Raw genomic sequence first — 19,910 nt, 5'->3', positions numbered from 1 at the left:
TATAAAGATTTTGTCTTTTGAACCATCAATCTTAGCAGAAAGACAAAGGAAATTGAGATTTATTTCATTTCCTCCCATTAGGAACATACATCTTCATGCATCCCCAAATGCTACTTCTGTAAAAAATAACCCAAGTAACTCCATTTACTTGGAATTACCAACTACATTTTCTCAAGTATACTGTATATTCAGCTTTTTATCTAACCCATGTTTATCCTTTGTAGATAATTCTGTTTTCTGACTCTTTAATCTTCCTGCATAAATTATATACTTTAATCATTCTCTTACCTCAAATCTAGTTATTCAAGAAGTAACTGCAGTTCCTCCTTATAATTCTATCATATTTTTCCCATCTGACCAACCTCAGTCCTTTCAGCCTTTATATTCCCATGTATTATCAGGTATATCTTATGAAGGCACTGTTTTTTCTATATCACCATCCCATTTAAAACTCCATACTACCTATTGGATAATGGTCACACTCCTTCATGACCCTCTACAGTTTAGCCTCATACCACATCTCCACATTGATTTCCCACTAGTCCCCACCATGACACTCATGTTCCCTGCAACTGCACTTGTTGCCAGACCTTGAAGTATGCTATTCTTTTTCTTTGAATGGCCACCCGAGTCATTCCCTTACCAAATTTATTACTTTGTATCTTTCACTCATTTAGGATATATTTACTGTTTATTTACTCATTTCCAAATCCAACCTCTTCTACTAATCCTCCCCCAAATAATTCAGTCTTTAATGTGTTCTGACTTTAGTCTTACAGAATAGTTATCACTTTATCACATTCATTTGGCACACTGAGCCTTTTAGCATATTTACTTCTCTCTTTTCTGTCTATATCATTTCAACTAGACTTACGTTTCTTAAGGACAGGAAACAAACAATAGGCCTTTTCATTGTTGTAGTGCTCTCAGCAGAGTGTCTATATTTAATTTCTTTTTGAGTAGTTATTTTCTTTGATCACAAGAATAATAGTGGATAGTGATTAAAAGGATTGATTTCCAGAAAACACACACAAAAATGTTGTTCATAAGCATGTACTAAAACATTTAAGATTTATAGAGCAAAGTCAAAGGCGTTCTGTATATGCTCCTCTGATCCTTGCTAAATATGTTTATGATTTCTCAAGGTGTTTATAAGTTCCTTGGCTGGTCTGAATATTACTTAATTCCTGCAGCCCATTAAATCATAGAATAATGCACAAACCCAGAGAATTATGCCATACTCAAGTGTTAATAAAGAAGGCTGCCAGTAAGTTCACTGGGTGGTATGTTCAGCTTAGGAACTGGCTCCAATAAGTCATTCCATAAATATATGAAAGAATGAAGGTCAGTGAGTGCCTCTCTCAATGTGTGTGCAAATTGAGGGGACAGTCTAATTGAAATAGCTGTGTAGTAGTATTGAAAATTCATCTACAACATTAATGGGGAGTCTTCTCCTTGATCATTCTGAGTCCAGATGAGGAATAAAACCATATCTAAATATAATGTTGACTAAGCTGCTCTCTTTCTCCAACTCCTAGATCTCTTCTCTTTGGGACCTTTCACCTAAACTAACATAGTCTTGGGGTCTATGACTCCCAAGACATTATCATAGTGCTAAGAAACACACCTTATTTTACCAGAAGTCTTCTGGAGACATACTGTTACATGCTAACCTGTAGGGACAAGTCAAATGATAGGAGTTTTGAGCACTCAGATGAACATTTGGGGACATTTTTTCCTCCAGCCATAGCTGAAAGACATCAGCCCACTCCTCCTAAGTAATGGGAGAGGGGCCTACTTTTCATAGTTTGGAGAGAAAGTATTTTGAAATTAATGAGCCTCCTTAGAATTTTTTTTATTCAATTTGAGAACACATTATCTTTCTTAAGTGTAGCCCAGGGTTGAACATGGCCCAGAGAAGTCTAACGCATGACTTCATCATTTTAGATTGTTTGAAAGTGAATAAAAACAAATGAAAAAAACATGAAATAAATCAAAAGCAATTTCTGGACTCCAAAGATGACCTGGAAATACCACCCATTTTATCCCCAATCTCTAAAAACAAAAAGCATTTTTAACCAATTTTCAAGAAGATGCTCAAAACTTTTATTAAGTATGCATTTTTTTTAAAAAAAGAAACATTTGTCAGATTTCCAGATTATATGTGTTTATTTTGAGTTAGTGGATACAATGGCATATTAGATACCAGCACTCCGAGCTACACCTATGTATTTGCCTCTAAACCTTCACACATCATCAGTTTCCATTCTTCTATCATTCCACCACGGGGTCTCCTATTTCTAGCAAAATCATAGTTCAAATGTTTTTAAAGTAAAACATGGATCACCATATATTGTGCTTCCAGTGCCCCCAGAAGGATTATAATTGCCTCAAATAAGTGTTTATTTTCAGTAAAGGGGGAAAAATTGAAAATATGAGCACTAGTAATGGCACTACTACGAGAGAAAGAATAGAATACAGATTAAAAGAAACAATTTGACTGGATGAGTTAGTTTTCTCCTTAGTAAAAAATCCACTTAATATCATGGATATGACTTCAAAGTTAAATTATTCAATTTGTGGGCCACACACTTCAGCGTATTGGCTAGTACATTTTTGCACTGAAACAGAAGCAATACAAGCTTTATGTTCTACCATTACACTTCCAGATTTTTCACTTATTAAGATACCTGCCAACCTAATGATTCTTGCATGCATTAGAGTTTGCTTTTGTAAAATTAAGTTTATTTTCCCCATCCCTCCCACTCCCATAAACATTGCAATGCGAACTCTTTGCCCAATTTTATGAGAATGTTGCAAAGGACAGTTCTGTACCACCTCAGGACAGGAATTCCCTGTTCCCTCCCCAGCTACTGATGAATCAGTAGTATTGATCACATCTCATCTCACATGCAAACAGACACTGCTCCCTTAATTTCCCCATGCCAGAGGCATACGAGTCGGCAGGTATGCATACAAAAATGGAATTAAAAAGAAAAGGAAAAGAAAAAAAAAGCTTTTTTATTAAAGCCTATCGTCCTAGAATGAATCCATTGCTTTGAATTCACTTAAAGCCTGTACAGGCGAAATGTGTTTCTTCTGGGAACCTCGTCTAACTCGTGTCTGGAATTCTTCAGGCTTTTCTCTCTTCACAAGGGGCTTCTTCTCTGGGGCCTTCATCTTCCAAGACACAACCGGTGAGTTGACAGCTGCTGTTCCATAGACCTTCTGGTATTTGGTTGAGGCCACATAGGATGCTTTCACCGTAAGGACAACAGCATTCATCAGGTTTTTAGCTGCCTGGATGAGTGATGTGGCACTGTCCAGCTAGAGCAGGAGGAGGAGAGAGATACACCTGGGTTAGTCACGGCACAGCATTCACAAGATGGTCGTGTAACTTCACAGTTCAAACAGTGTTGTGCAGAAAAAGAGCAAAATTATTACATGATAATGTGAACTAGTTACATAGCAGTCACTCTCTTCTATCCTTAATCCCAAGGTAAAAATAAAAAAAGAAGATACACTAAGGCATAGCTTTCTAAAACTCTAATACTTTTAAAGACCAAGCTCTTTTTTAGCATGTAAGGGTTCCAATGTAACACAAGTTTTCCAAAGTGGAACATCTCATGTTGTTACATTAGACTGTTTGGTAAGGCTGAGAATAACTCAATGCTTAAAAGCCATTTGGCAGGCACTGTACAATAAAAAAGTACAGAGTTATATCTCAATTTTATAGCTCTACTCCTGGAAATATAGACAGTTTCTCCATCCTGAGCTCAGGTATGATAGGAATGCAGGCAGCTAAGCAGAGAAACACACCTATGGTATACTGCCTTTTACTGAGGTGTTCATTGGACTTGAATATCTATTTAACTATTCTCAGGTCTTAGATATACCTCTTACAAAAATAAGAATTATGTCAGGCTCTCGTAGGTCAGAGAGCATTCAGTGAGACCCCCATATCCACATGTTAATGAACTACTGATTTCTTACTATGTGGCAAACACTATTCTAAGAACTTTTTATTTCTCCATTTAACTCACAAGCACCCCAGGAGGTAACTATTATTGTCACTGCATTTTATGATGAGAAAACTGGTGCTTTATACAGATTAAGGGATGAAATCCTTAAAGACTGTATCATACTGCCCCACTGTTACTGGTAGGATACTGATACAGGTAGGATACTGTAGGATACTTGTAGGATAGCTAAAATACTGTAACAAGTATTAAACCTACTGTAAACAACTTACAGTAGGTTTAGAAGCTCATCCTTAGACTCTAAAGCCAGGGGTGTTTTTAGTTCACTCCCCGCCCCCCCCCCACTTTTAACCCAGTTTGACAGTGTGGTGTATACTGTTTCTGAAACCATTCAATATCTGTTTCAACCTGCTCCACTTCCTGGACTACAGACGCTTGGAAAGTTCAAAACTGCATTTCCCAGACTCCCTTTCAGCCAGGATTCCACAAGTGACCCTAGTTAAAGGAAAGAATTAACAGCTGGCTGCAAATATTACTCTAGCCTCTTGGGTGCTTGAGCATAGTCTGATTATTCATCAAACTTCTTATAATATCAGCTAAGGAACTAAATACATTGCAGTTCAACAAGGAATCCAAGAATATTTCTCATTGTTGAGATTGATGGACTCTAGCTGCATTCATGAATGGGAGTTAGATATATACCTTCTGGGTGAAATGAGACTAGCAAAGTTTTTAAACTAAGGTACCCCAAACACTGTAGCTGCCCAATGTGATGTGGCTTGCCCTCACTTTAACTTGCCATTTTTTGTGACCAAAGGGTGTCCCAAGCTGTGATGGGGCACATCAGAAATTACATCTAAGGTCTCTGTGATAATTTTCAGGCTGTTCTCTGTTACACATACTTCATTAGAGCTAAAGAAATGTGATGCTAAATTTAAAAAATTATGACAAATGAGCTCTGAGTTCTCCCACTTCCAGAAAAGCTCATGAAGTCAGATCATTGGGGAAAACAATGGACGATACTTTCTATGTTTGAATTCCTTGCAATACCATAGCATTGAGGCCTCACTATTTAAAAAACAGATTGAAGGGCAGTATTACATTGACTCCATAACATAGAAGCAAACAGATTTGTGGATTAGAGCCATGATTCAGCAAATAGATAATTAACTCTTTTGTGAATTAAATCAACCCGATGTAAAGAGTAACTACTTTACCACTTTTTTACACTGTACAAGGTGCACATATACCAAAATAACTGCCTAACCCATAATGTTTAATTGGTAGAGCATAAATTTTGAAATCCAGCTACAGAAAAGCAACTTCTAGATTATTCATGTTAATAGAAGAAAAGCCAAGCATGGATTAGTATAGTGATTCTCATAGTCTATGAACTAGCAGTATCAGTATCACCTGGGAACCTGTTAGAAATGCAATTTCTTAAGGCTACTCTCAAACTTTCTGAATCAAAAATTTGTAATCCAGGGGATGCTGATGCATGCTAGAGATTGAGAACCACTGGATTAATGAAACCCAAAGACTGTCTCAAGGTTTATTTCATTTAATGATTTCAGAACTTTGATCATAGATGAGTCTGGCAGCCTCAGGGCCAGTTATCTGGCTAAATTTCACTTTTACATCTTTTCTATTATACCCCCAGGTATAATAATTACAGAGAAAGAAAATATTGAGACGATGGGGTCAGTCATGTTTTCTTTAGAAGCTAGATATCATAGCCCTTGGCCCATCGGCAGTTCCCTGTAAGTCTGTCAGGTTTCAAAATGAGAAATAGTCCTTCACAAAGTGAGTTAATTCATAGGTAAGGAGGGGAGAAGGATATCAGGGACAGTTCTGTGGATTTGCTTATGGGAAATAGAATTAGTAGAAGTAGAATAAGAAAAGATGCATTTATTGCATTATTAAATGATTCTCTGAAAGCAAATCTTGGGAGAATTAAGTGGATCCAAGGAGAAGAATTACAAGTAATTTGGAAACTTTTACCACAGATTCCATTTTCAGATAGATGGTGTCTAATTCTGCAGCAAAAATATGATAGCCTGTCTCTTCTTCAGAACCCCTTTGCTCTCCCAGCCTGATGCAGGAATCCTGTGAATAAACCTAATACATTGGTTGAAAGTGAGACAGCTCTGAAATATAAAGCCAATGATTTCATTCAAGGTACCTGGTAAGGCAGATATGAATTTGTGGCAAGGTATAAAGCTAGCAGGTAAGGAACCTGGCCAACTAAACCTGAACTAGTATACTGCTAGACAATATGCCCAATCTAAAATTAAAAGAAATTTGACTTTTTCTGAAAACTTGAATTCCCAAAGAATAACTTTTGCCATTCCTCTAGATCCATTTTAATGATTTAGATCATTGCTGCCACAATCAGAATTTCTTTTATTTAAAAATGGATCTCCTTTATGTTTGTCTGAAATAGCACAGAGGCCTGGCATTTTTAGTTAAAGATTCACTCCTAAAGAAAATACACTGTGTTGTCTGGGTGGTTCAGTTGGTTAAGCGTCTGCGTTCGGGTCAGGTCAGAATCCCAGAAGCCCCACATTGGCTCCCTGCTCATTGTGAAGCCTGCTTCTCCTGCTCTCCCTGCTTGTGCTCTCTCTGTCAAATAAACAAATAAAAATCTCAAAAAAAGAAAAAATACACTAAAAAGACTAAGGTACATGGCAATAAGATCTTTTCATACAAGGTTTAGGAAAACCTATTTATGGCAATTTCAGACAAGATATGTAAATATATATGTACAAATGAAGTCCTAATAACCAATAATAATTGAGTATTTAGGAGGTGCTTAGGAATTGCCTTGTCCTTTTAATTAAGTTGCATGGTGTAGGCTCCAAAAATCCTTAAACTTAGGTAACAGAACTCGCATCTGAAGTAATGGGCAAAAGTAGGGATCAGGACTTGTACTGTTTTTCTCCAAAGACTACCATCTGAAGCACTCTTTAATCTCTGGGGTCTTGTTTTTCAGTATCATTCAGAATGAACCTATCTCAATGTTTAACTCTGTTTGGGTAGACGCCTGTCCTTAAACTTGGTACCATTGTATATGTATCACGACTGAGTTTGATGAGAGCCACCATCTCATCTCTGACTCTTAGTGTTGTCTTTGGAGCCTGAATTCTTTGTAAGTAGAAGTCCTGGCCTCAGGTGTGTTCCTGCCCAGTCCTTTTTGGCTTGAATTCACCCTTATGGGAGCAGTTACTAGAATCTGATCCCTGCAGATTTCTCTTGTACTTGTTCAGCTTCTCTGAAGCACATTCACTACACAGCTATAATGACTGGTTGTGCCCTTAGTTGGGGCTCAGCTACATTAGTGCTCTAAGCTTTTATCAGGGCTGGTGTTCTTAGCTTTCTAACAGCCAGAAAGTTGACTGTATTTCTGCCCTTCCTCCAGCTAGCCTGTATATGCACTGACTAAACTGGGAGTAGAAAGAAACTTGTATCTTTTGCTGCTTAAGGGCCTTTTAATTCCTTCTGGACATTCTATTCAGTCCCTCTATCTAGTCTAAGTGCCCCAATTTTTAGTTAATTAAAAAAAAAAAAAAAAAAAAAAGGAGCCTACATTTAGCAAATGCTACCATGTGTCAGTCTCTGCATTAACTCCCCAGTTTCCTTTCTTTCATTCAATCTCACAACCATGCCTGAGACAGGTAATGCTATTCTGTCCACTTGGGACAAAGAAGGGCTATGCAGCTTGCTAAATACCACATCGCAGGTATATGATGAAGCCAAGAATTAAACCCAGGCAGCCTAACTCCAGTGTCCACAGACTAACCCTTACTTGATGCCACTTCCCAGAGCCATGCATGGCAGATGAAGCCACAGCCCATTATCTATCAAGCTATGCTAGACTAATTAATTCTCCCTATTTCATTTCATAGGTGTCTGCTGTCCCTAACCACAGAAATCAGGCTTCTCCTAATTCTGTCACTATTTTTTTTTAAAATATCAAAGTACTATTTTAAAAAGGTAGCAGATGTTTCCTCACATCTTGTTCTGTTACAATCCATGAAAAGCAAATAAGGGTGGGAGAGCTGTTTCATAGTCATTTCTAGAGGGTTTTTCTGGCTCTTTTACTGCCGCTGTACTAGTCTTTTCTTCTTAACCTCACTCAAATCCTGACAGATTTCTCTTTCCCTACACCATCCTCATTTTGTGTTTTGAATGGAGAGAAATATTTGAGTTGACACTGCTGAATTGTGATTCTCCCATTAATTGGTAATTGTGCTAATTCATTATGTCAAAGACGAAGATTGTCATCAAAAGTGCCTAAAATGACTCTTAAAATTTACAGGATCATCTGAATTCTGAAACGCCATGTCATAAGTTTTACACTATCTCATGAACATGGGGATTACCTTGCAAGAGGTGTTCAGTTTCAATAGAAACAGACTTTGACACAAATATAACTGCACGATTCAATCAAATTCTCAAATGAAAGTATATCCATATTTCTGGAAATGCTCAAATCTCATAGACTCTTTTGGTCTTCTACCTACCATGATTCATCCAGGTATTTCTTCAGATACTACTTACTACTTTGTGTTGGGTACACATACATAGACACAAACTATAAGGTCTTAAGCTGGTAATTTGTTTAGTAGGATGTAAGGTACTAACAAAACAAGCAATATAGGACCCGCCTTGAGTCAGGTAGGAATAGGGTAGGAAGAAAAAGCATCATGGAGGGAGTAATAGTCCAAACTCACTTTAATGAATGAAGTAGGTGTTATTGCTGACTAAATGGTTGAATGATAAAAAGGACAAATTTGGAATTCCTAGCTAGTATAGCTGGGTATAAATTGATGCTCTTAACCCAGATGATGGCAATTAGGGGAAAATGGAGTTGCTAAAATATTGAGTTTAACTCTGGACATTCTGAACTTAAGGTATCTGTGCTACATGTCAGTAAAGTTATCAAAGGGGCAACTGAAATGATGGAAATGAAACTGGGGGCCAGTTTTAAGAAACCACATGTTTTGCTTATATTGGTTTTCCCAGTTATTTCATGAACAGTGTTCTGCAGATTATAGGTATCTATGTTAATTTCTGATTTCTCCTTCCCTTCATATTCCTTATTTAGTGCTTTCACAAAGAGAATAAAATGCTAAATGCATATTTTCTCTGGTCAAAAGGTCCAATAGATCTACTAAAATTTTTCTCAGCATTATACTTTGAGGATCAAAATCAGTATTTCAATAATCTAAGTCATAACACCACCAAGAAGTATCTTAACTATTTCTTTGACAACCAAGGCTATTTTCTATTATGTAATTAGCAATCCTTCACCCTTGAAAATAATGGTGAACTTTCTGGGACCGCCTGGCAATAAAACAAATGGACTTAGCAGCTTAGACTTAACAGCTACCTTTAAATTCACACACGCGTGCGCGCACACACACACACGGCATTGTCAATAATGCAAAGTAATATTAAAGAGGTGGAGGGAAACACACTGGGTTAAGTATCTGGGACACAGTAAATGTCTTAAGATATGTAATTACAGAAGAAAATTTGGGTTACATTGTGTGTTCTACATTAATACACTTTAAGATAGAGAGAAATATAACTTGGAAACAAATCTATTTTCAAAAAAGCTGATTTTTACTAAAAAATAATAAACCATAAATGGTAGTTCACAGAAATCCCCAGTACAAAACTATCTGTCCATGGATTAAAAATAATGTAAATGGCATGGGACTACTAGCTAAACTAAATAGATTAAAAAAAAATTCATTTCAATGTAATTTTGCTGTATAAAAACCAGAGTTTTACTTAGTTACTTCAAAAAACTTAGAAAAGCCTGGGGGTTGGGACCTGTCCCCTTTGGATCTAGGTTATTTTATTTTAATTTTCTCAAGTTAGAGCTGATAGTGGTCTAAAAGGGCTCTGCAATTCAGCCTCTTGCAAGATCTTTTAGTGGGAATAACTTATTATTTCTTGTCTAACAAGTATTCTAATGGGGGCTATTCTATACATATTAGGGTCTGAGTTAGTGTTTTGCAGGGAGGAAGTTGTAATGGGAGAACTGACAATAAGTTGAAAGTAAACACCTTGAGAAAGCTGCAATCTTTCCACTGAAGCTGGTCATCTATTTATATTTAAACAGTTATCTCCCCAAAAGAAGTCACAAATTGCTTGCAGGAGAGAGAGAGAAAAAAAAAAAAAAGAAAAAGAAAGAAAGAAAGAAAGAAAGGAAGGAAGGAAGAAAGAAAGAAAGAAACCCTTGGTACAAGTTAGCTTTGCTGTTAATGAATGGGAGGTTAGAAACCCAGAGCACTGGAGCCTATTATCCACGAAGAAGAACATTTCATGTTTTAAAAATCCATGAGGCTTTGAAAAGATATTTGATCTCCTTAGAAATTGTGATACATTTGAAATACCTTGCAATACCTGCCTACTTCTTCCATAGTCTATATCAATAGCACTTTTTAAAAGCTCTAGCAAGTCCAGGGTAATAAATAACTCAAGCAAACAAAGACATGGTGAAAAGGTTCAGCCTAACTGAATCTTTCCCTACTTTATGGATGTTTATACATTTGCAAATAAAAGAATTCCTTTGTGGTAAGCCCTCATTTCAGTGTCCTAGTCCATTCATTCTTCATCAAATAACAATGTAGTGAGTTAGCAAAAACGTATTCCTTCTGGATAATAGGGTAGAAATCCTCCACTCATCTTTATGGTGGCCATGGCTGGCATTAATCAATCAAAGCACTTTGCTCCCTCCAAAGCTGTTGAAGGACAGGGAAACAGAAACGTCTTTAGCTCCTTTCTCCAAGAGGTCACATTTTGAAAGATGTGTCATCTACTATATCTCTACCTCTGTATTTAAATTGACTTAATACCTGACGTTTTTGTTTCTACCAGTCAGATTGCTAACAAGTATGACGCTGTATTTACTCTTGTTCCTATAGCTAATACCATAATTGGGGTTGTTTAATTAAGAAATCATTAAACAGAAGACATAACTATTAAAGTTTGAAGTATATGGGGAATTAAGTCAGGTGATAAAAATTAGCTGACTATATTAACAAGTAGGATGTCTGAAATGAAATGACCATCACAGGTATGCTGCAGTTGTTGTTACGAAAAGGAAAACTGCATTAAATCTGGTAACATTAGAACATGTAACAATCCTCCATAAATGACAGCTGACGTACTATAGGATAGCTCCTGAAAAGTTGGCTTAATCCCAGGGGTATTCCCATTTCACTTTGGTATCTTGAAAAGCAAATGTTTTATAACTTTAAGTAGTGGATGAATCACAGTATAGGGGAGGATAAGAGGTCTGTTATTCTTTTCTGCAGGGCTGCCTTGAGTGATGCCAGGGAAGCAGCTGGTGCTCTTCCAATGCTGAAGGCCAGTTGTTAGGAAATCTGTATATAATGTCTCCAAGATGAAGTTGACAAAGGCCTTAGCAGAAAAGCACTGCCATCTTAAAAAAAAAAAAATCTCCACAGTTTTGCTGAGAAATTTACCAATTGGCACTCTGGTAACTTTTTCAATGGGACAAATTTTTGTCTTTGTTTTTAATTCATTTAGGTAGGTAGTAGCGCTTCATAGTCAGCCAGTCCACTGATTAACTGTCTTCATTTGCATTTTTTCAATTATAGGTAAGTAAACCTTGGGGACTCCCATGAAGGCTTAATTACAGTCAACAAATTTCCTAAATATGGCTTAGAGCCATTTTTTCTCACTATTAAAGGCAGAACAGTTTTTGCTCAACCCAAAACAAGGCATTATTGCTAACCTTGGAATCCTAAGGAGAAGTGGGAATATCAAGAGGTGCTGGCCCTTGGAAAGTTAGGAACAGACATGTCTGTTTGTCTAGAACTCCCTAACTCCTTTTTCTATATTTCTTCTTTCTCATACCCTTCCTTTTTTAATCCTTCAAGATTTCCTGATCCAGAGGCTTTCTCTGTTGTTCTCCCATAACAACAGAACTAGAGGCAACAGTGGTACCAATGGATTTTTAGGCACCCATCATGACTGGGAGTTATTTCTGGGTACAAAGCCAATCTTTACATCATATCAATATACCATGCATTGATTGTTGATCTTGTCATCTGTAATAATGAGCATGTCCTCACCATCCAAGGTTCATACCATGCAGTAACTCTTCAAAGGGCTAAAGCTCCTTTGACTTTCCCTAGAGGAGAGCCAGCTAGCAGAAAATCACTACCTTTGATCAATATTCCAGTATTATTATTAGTGGGAGACAAATCTTCATAAGACAAATTCTTATCTTATGAAGATAAGAACATTATCTTCATAAGATGGGTGAGCCACCAAAGGACTCCATTCTATCAGAAGTGCCTAACTTTGTATGGGTGTTGGATCTGCTGATACATGATGAAAGCTTTTTAATGCCTCATAAAATATCGCCTAGGCTCCACCATGTAAAGTGCAACCATTAAGAAAGGAGTAGACAAGAACAAGGACCAAAAGTTTGGATATTGGAGGACTGTGCCTGGCAAGTGAGTATATTCTGAAGGTTCTAGATTATTATTTTCTTTTACTTCTTTTCACATTCAACTACTAGGAATCATGTTACATGGCATTATTCATATAGTAGAGAAAGGAAATTCTTATCGAGCTTATGACCCTCTTATCAGGGGTGGAAAGAGCTGGTTGAAGCCTCTTTTGTTACCTGAGTTCCGAAAAGGCTCCTTTCCTAGGAGGGTTTGTTGCCTCTCCTTAGGATCCCTTTTCCAATGCATTCTTACATATGATGCACTACCTCCTGCTCTCCCTCTTGCCCCCTCTTCCTATTTTTTTTCCTCTCTTATAGTGAATGAAAGCATGTACTCTACAATTCCAACCCTGCTTGGATTAATCAATGGCTATGTGATTTTGAGAGAGCTACTTAACCTAGCTCTACTTCATAATCTTGAAAGTGCTCACTTCATTTTTACTTTTAAGTATTAAGTATTAAATGAGATAGTGCCCTCAAAGCTGAATGCCTGGCAAATGATAGGCCCTTAACAAATTTAAAGCTTTTATTATTACTGTGATCCATGTTTCCTTAAATCACCATTTGAGTCCAAAATGGTCTTTTAAAACTTGTATTTCTTGGATGGATTCTACCTCTTCCTCTTTCTCCTTTCAAAGTATTACCCCACCCCCACTATCCTGCATTTGGACTTTCTCCAACCCTCTTGTTAATGAAGTTGCCACCAATTTGGCTTGCTTTCAATGCCTGTATATTATAGTTTTTTTGGTCTAAGTAGGCTCCATGCCCATCATGGAGCTCAACATGGGGTATGAACTCACAACCCTGAGATCAAGAGCTGAATGCCTGACTGAGCTACCCAGGTACCCCAATGCCTGTAGATCACAGTTTTAATATGATAGGAATAAAGGCACGGAGAAATTCACAGGGGCAATAGAAAAGCATCAAAAAATTAGTATCTTTTTTTACACTACTGAATTCTTTGGAAAGAGGAAATTTGAGATCATGATTAACTACAAGAAAGCATGGGGGTTTTATGCAGATATATGGCACCCATAGTATCTATGAAGATTTGGGGCTTAACTGGGGCTGGAGAAAACAGTATAAAATAAAAATGACCATAGTAAGAGATAGATTACTTAATCTATGAAAATGAGATTTAAACCTCTACACTGAGAGGCAGCAAAATAAATAGTATAAAATTTTTTACCTGACCACTTATAGGGCTTAAAATTCCAAAAATTCAGGCTCTTCATTTTGGTTACTATATTATTTCTTACTAAAACACAAATTATGCTATGGTGAAAGTGTAACTTTTTAAATTCATTCACTTAAAAAATGGAACCCCTTCACTAAAATCAAAAACACAAGAAATAATTACAGGTGAAAATGTGGAGAAAAAGTAATCCTCATCCACTATGGAAAAATAGAACTACCATATGATCCAGCAATCTTACTATTAATTCAAGAGATTCTAATGCTAAGTGAAATTAGACAAATACCACATAATTTCACTCATAAGTGGAAGAAACAAAACAAGTGATCAAAGAGAAACAAAACAAAAAGACTCCTAGAGAACAAACTGGTGATGCCAGAGGGGCACTGAGTGCAAGAATGAGTGAAATAGATGAAGGGGATTGAGGGGTACTTATCATGGGGTGTATTGAGTAATATGTAGAATTAATTCATTATATTGCACACCTGAAACTAATAACAATTATACTGAATACAAAAAAAAAAAATTAAAAATGGAGCCACTTCTGGCCTAGTGAAGATCAACCTCCGAAGTCTGGTGCTTCATCTCCATCAAAAAAAAAAAAAAAAAAATACAAATAACTGGGTTCCCTAGATTTGTTTTCTACAGTTTGAAATTTGAGATCTCTTTTCCTACAGAATGGGCTACTTTTAATCTTTAGTCCTAGCATACTGGACCTAGCATCTGCCATCTCTACTTAAGATTGGCCTATCATCTAAATCCAGCAAAACTCTGACTGTTGGATCTACACTTTCTCTAGGGGTACTTTAAATCCCCATCCAACAAGCTTCCAAGAACAGGGGCAAACAAACCTCCTACCTTTGGTTGGAGTGTGCTCACATTTATCAAGCAAATAAATTAGCAAAGGGCAGGTTTTGAGAATAGAGCTTCTTATGGTAAAAAAAAAAAAAAAAAAAAAAAGGTCTGGGATGATTAAAAGACAAAATCTAATCTAAGAGAAGGACAGTGTCTGAGCTGTGGCCTAGAAAGGCCAGGAAATAACAAGAAGTAGTACAGGTACAAAACAACACAATGGGATACCTCAAGATCGGCCCTACTTGTCAGTGCTCCAAGTCTCTTCCAAAACCAATAAAGCAAGGATGGTTGTTGTGTATCACACTTGCTGCCATGTAGTAGACATGACCAGTCACTTATAGACCTTTGTCTTAGACATGATCTCAGAATTCTCAAAGCATAACCCAATTAATCTCTAGCAACTGATGATAATAAGATGAAACCCATTTAAAAAAAAAGGCATAACTAGAAGAAAACTTATGAAAGAAAAACATTTCATGAGTAAAAGAAAATATACACTAAAGGCAGTAGGCAAACACTCTAAAAGACAAAAGTAGTAAAATCAGGATCTTAAATTAGTTAAGGGGGCTCAGAAAAACATGTAAAATGTGCATGGTAGAGTAAAAACAAAGTTTTTTCTGAAAGTGTCTGAACTTTAGTGACCATCAATAGGGTTGCTATATATTTAGGATGTTATATATGAAGCTCAGGGTAATTAAAAACCTATAATAAAGTCAAACATAACACTAGAGAAAGTCGTCAATTACAAAGAAAGAGAAAACAGCCAAAAAACAATGAGCAAAATGACAAACAGTACATGACTCTCAATAATTATTTCAATGTAAATGTTCTAAATTCTCCAATAAAAGACATAATGTGATGGAATACATCAGAAAAATAAAAAATACCCACCTAGATGCTGCCTAGAGATACTGACTACAGACATAAAGATACACACAAAATGGAAATGAAGAGATGGAAAAAGATATTCCATGCAAATGGAACAACAACAACAAAAACCCAATAAAGCAATGTATATCATACAAAATAGACTAAAATTAGAGACAAAAAGGGCATTTCATAATGATAAAATTTCAGTGAAACAAGAGAATATAACAATTACAAACATCCATGTACCCAACATTGGAACATATAAACACATAAGGCTGATATTAACAGACATAAATAATAATAAATGTGGGGGATTTAAACACTCTACTTAAATCAGTGGATAGATCATCCAGGAAGAAAATCAATAAGAAAACAGTGTCTTTGAATGACACATCACACCAGTTTAATACCAGATATATACAGAACCCTCCATCCAAAAACAATACACCTTGTTCTCAAGTGCACATGGAAAATTCTCCAGGATAGATAACATATTATTTCCCAAAATAAGTGTCAGTAAATTCAAGAAGACTGAAATCCTTTCCTGCATCTTTTCCAACCACAAAGGTTTGAAACTAGAAATCAATTACAAAAAAAAAAAAAAAGAAAGAAAGAAAGAAAAGAAAAGAAAGGAAAAGAAAAGAAAAAAAAACCCAAACACCTGGAGGCTAAACAGTATGGTACTAACAACCAACATGTTGACAAATGTATTAAATATGAAAGGAAAAATAGATGGAGAAAAATGAAAATAGTCTGATGTCAATGAGACAGCAAAAGCAGTTCTAAGAGGAAATCTACAGCAGTGCAGGACTACCTTGAGGAACAAGAGCAATCTCATGTAAATAATCTAATCTTACAATTACAAGAACTAAAAAAAAAGTAAGAATAAACCCCAAAGTTAGTAGAAGGAAGGAAAGAGGGGTGCCTGGATGGCTTAGTTGGTTAACCATTTGAGGACCTTCTGCTTGGGTCCTGGGATTGAGCCCCACTTAGGGCTCCCTGCTCAGTGAGATCCTGTTTCTTCCTTTCCCTCTGCTGCTCTCAATATAATATAAAAAAAGTATAGTAATCATATCATAATAATAATAAAGTATATAGTCTTCTAAAACTGAGCTGGGAGGAAAGAGATCATATGAACAGTAATGAAATTGGATTGGCAATCAAAAATTCCCAATAAACAAAAGTCCAGGAATAGATGGATTTACAGATGAATTCCACAAAAATTTAAAGAAGTATTAATATATATATTTCAAAACCAGAAGAGGAAAGAAAGCTTCTGAACTCATTCTACAAGGTCAGCCATTTCTCTGATACCAAAACCAGACAAAGACACAACAAAAATGATGACTGTAGATGTAAAATCTTAATAAAATGTTAATAAGCATTTAACAGTGCATTAAAAAGATCATTTACCACAATCAAAGTGGATTTATGCTGGAGAAGCAAGGATGGCTTACTATGCACAGATCAATCAGCCTGATATACCAAATAAACACAATAAAGAATAAAAAAGAAATGGTTATCTCAATAAAATGCAGAAAAAGCACTTGACAAAAGTCAATAGGCACTCATGATAAAAAGCTCTCAAAAAGTGGGTTTGGTGGGAACATACATAATAAATACATAACATAATAAATGCCATCTATCACAAACTGACAGCTAACATCATACTCAATGGTGAAAAATGAGAGCTTTTCATCTGCAATCAGGAACACAACAAGGATGTCCACTCTTGCCACTTTTATTCAACATACTGGAAGTCCTAGCCACAAAAATCAAATATGAAAAAAAAAAAATAAAATAAAAGGCATCCAAATTGGCTAGGAAAAAGTAAAACTGTGACTATTTACAGATGCTGTGGTATTATATGTAGAAAACACTAAAGAGGTCATCAAAAACTATCAGAATAAATGATTTCAGTAAAGTCACAGGATACGAAAGCCATATAGAAATCTGTTGCATTTCTATACACTAATAACATAGCAGAAAGAAAATTAAGAAAATGATTGCATTTATAACTGAACCAAAAAGCATATAATAACTAGAAATAAACTTAACCAAGGGAGTAAAAGACGCGTATACTGAAAACTATAAAACAGGGGTGAAAGAAATTGAAGATGATACAAATGAAAAGCTCTATCATGCTCATGCAACAGAAGAATTAATATTGTTAAAATGTCCTTACTATCCAAAATGTTCATACTACCCAAAGCAATCTACAGATTCAATGTAATACTTACCAAAATATCAATAGCATTTTTCACAGAACTAGAATAAAGCATCCTAAAATTTGTATTGAACCACAAAAGACCCTGAACAGCCAAAGCAATCTTAAGAACAAAGCTGGAGGTGTCACAATCCCAGACTTCAAGGTACACTACCAAAGCTTTAGTAATCAAATCAGTATGGTACTGGAGTAAAAATAGACACACAGATCAAATGTAATAGAACAGAGAGTCTAGAAATCCACACTTGGTCAATTAATGACAAAGGAGACAAGAATATATTAGGAAATGTATTGGGGAAAAGAGTACTTCAATACATGGTACTGGGAAAACTGGACAGAAACATACAAAATGAATGTTAACTGGACTTTCTTATACTGTACACAAAAATAGACACAAAATAGATTAAGGGACTAAATGTGAGAGATGAAACCGTAAAAATCCTAGAAACATAGGTGGTAATCTCTGATACGGCCTTAGCAACATTTTTCTAGATAAGTCCCTTGGGCAAAAGAAACAAAAGCAACAGCAAACTATTGCGACTACACCAAAATAGAAAACGTTTGCATAGGAAAAGAAACCATCAAAAAAAGGTGACTTACTCAGAGAATTTATTTGCAAATATAGATTTTCAATACTATCCCTTATTAGATAGATTAAAGAACTTATACAACTCCACACCAAAACAAAACAAAACAAAAACCACATTGAGTTAAAAAATGGGCAGAGGACCTAAACAGACATTTTCCCATAGAACACATACAGATGGCCAACAGACATGAAAAGATGTTCAATGTTACTTATTATTAGGGAAATGCAAATCAAAACTACAATGAGACATTAGCTTGCACATGTCAAAACAGTTCAAATCAAAGAGACAAGAAATAATAAGTTTCGGCAAAGATGCTGGAGAGAAGGGAAACTTCATGCACTGTTGGTGGAAATGTAAATCATTACAGCCAATATGGAAAACAGCATGGAGGTTCCTCAAAAAATTTGATTTGGTATTTCTACTATGGGCATCCCCCCCCCAAAAAAAAACCAAAAATACTAATTCAAAAAGAGATTTGCATCCATATGTTTATCACAGCATTACTTACAACAGACCAAAGATATAGAAGCAACCAAAGTGTCCATAGGTAGATTAAAGGATTAAGAAGATGTATATACATATGATGGAGTATTACTCAGTCACAACAGTAGATGAGATTTTGCCATTTGCAACAACATCCAGGGACCTAGAGAGCATTACATGAAGTGAAATTATAAATGAACACACAAAAAAAGTAGGAACAGACCCCATAAATAGAGAGAAACATCTGGTATTTGCCAGAGGGGCAGAATTGGGAGGAGGAATGGGTGAAATGGAAGAAGTAGGGTGGGAGGTACAGGCTTCTAGTTATGGAGTAAGTCATTGGAATGAAAGGTACAGCATAGGGAATATAGTCCGTAATATTAATCAATTAATTAATTAATTACCAATTAATTAATTAATTAATCAATATTACTGGTAATATTTTAATACTAATTTGTATGGTGGCAAATATTGGCTATCCTTGTAGTAAGCATAGTTTAACAGAATTGTCCAATTACTATGTTGCACACCTGAAACTAACAAGGTGTCAACTATACATCAATTAAAATAAGTCAATTTTAAACAGATTAAACCCTCTTATCATACCCACTATGGGTCATCTAAACCACTCTCCTCCCATAAAAGGCTGTGTTTTAAGAGTAGTACTTTAATATCACTTCTCTCTCATTATCATAATCTCTTCTCACATGACTCATAAAGAATGCTATCTTAAATATGATGCAGCAAACTGTTAGACACATATGTAACTGGGTAAAATAATTCACTGTACTAACATAAAATTAACTCTTCTTTCATTAGAGAAATGAGAATTACAGCAAGAAGAAATGGATATCATTATTCAAGAGCTTTGCAACAACATGGATGGAACTAGAGCGTATCATGCTTAGCGAAATAAGTCAAGCAGAGAAAGACAACTATCATATGATCTCCCTGATATGAGGAAGTGGTGATGCAACATGGAGGCTTAAGTGGGTAGAAGAAGAATAAATGAAACAAGATGGGATTGGGAGGGAGACAAACCATAAGTGACTCTTAATCTCACAAAACAAACTGAGGGTTGCCGGGGGGAGGGGGTTTGGGAGAAGGGGGTGGGATTATGGACATTGGGGAGGGTATGTGATTTAGTGAGTGCTGTGAAGTGTGTAAACCTGGTGATTCACAGACCTGTACCCCTGGGGATAAAAATATATGT

The 19,910-nt window shown here is 36.1% G+C and overlaps 1 protein-coding gene across 6 annotated transcripts in view; it reads right to left on the bottom strand.

Moving 5' to 3' along the window:
• Nucleotides 1-2,095: 2,095 nt before the first annotated feature.
• The window catches only part of CTNNA2 (catenin alpha 2), a 1,142,447-nt gene continuing 1,124,632 nt past the window's right edge, over nt 2,096-19,910 (bottom strand). For 2 of the 6 annotated variants that reach the window (XM_059188197.1, XM_059188198.1), the window contains 2 exons: nt 5,982-6,098; nt 2,096-3,327 (listed from right to left, as the gene is read on the bottom strand). In XM_059188197.1, the coding sequence (XP_059044180.1) occupies nt 3,040-3,327; nt 5,982-6,098 (405 nt within the window). In that variant the 3' untranslated portion in view covers nt 2,096-3,039. The remainder of the gene's footprint in view (nt 3,328-5,981; nt 6,099-19,910) is intronic. The other 4 variants (XM_059188196.1, XM_059188200.1, XM_059188199.1 and 1 more) reach the window with 2 other exon arrangements.

Source organism: Mustela lutreola, chromosome 9 (assembly GCF_030435805.1).
Source record: "Mustela lutreola isolate mMusLut2 chromosome 9, mMusLut2.pri, whole genome shotgun sequence".
Taxonomy (NCBI): domain Eukaryota; kingdom Metazoa; phylum Chordata; class Mammalia; order Carnivora; family Mustelidae; genus Mustela; species Mustela lutreola.
This window is presented reverse-complemented; position numbering and strand designations above follow the sequence as displayed.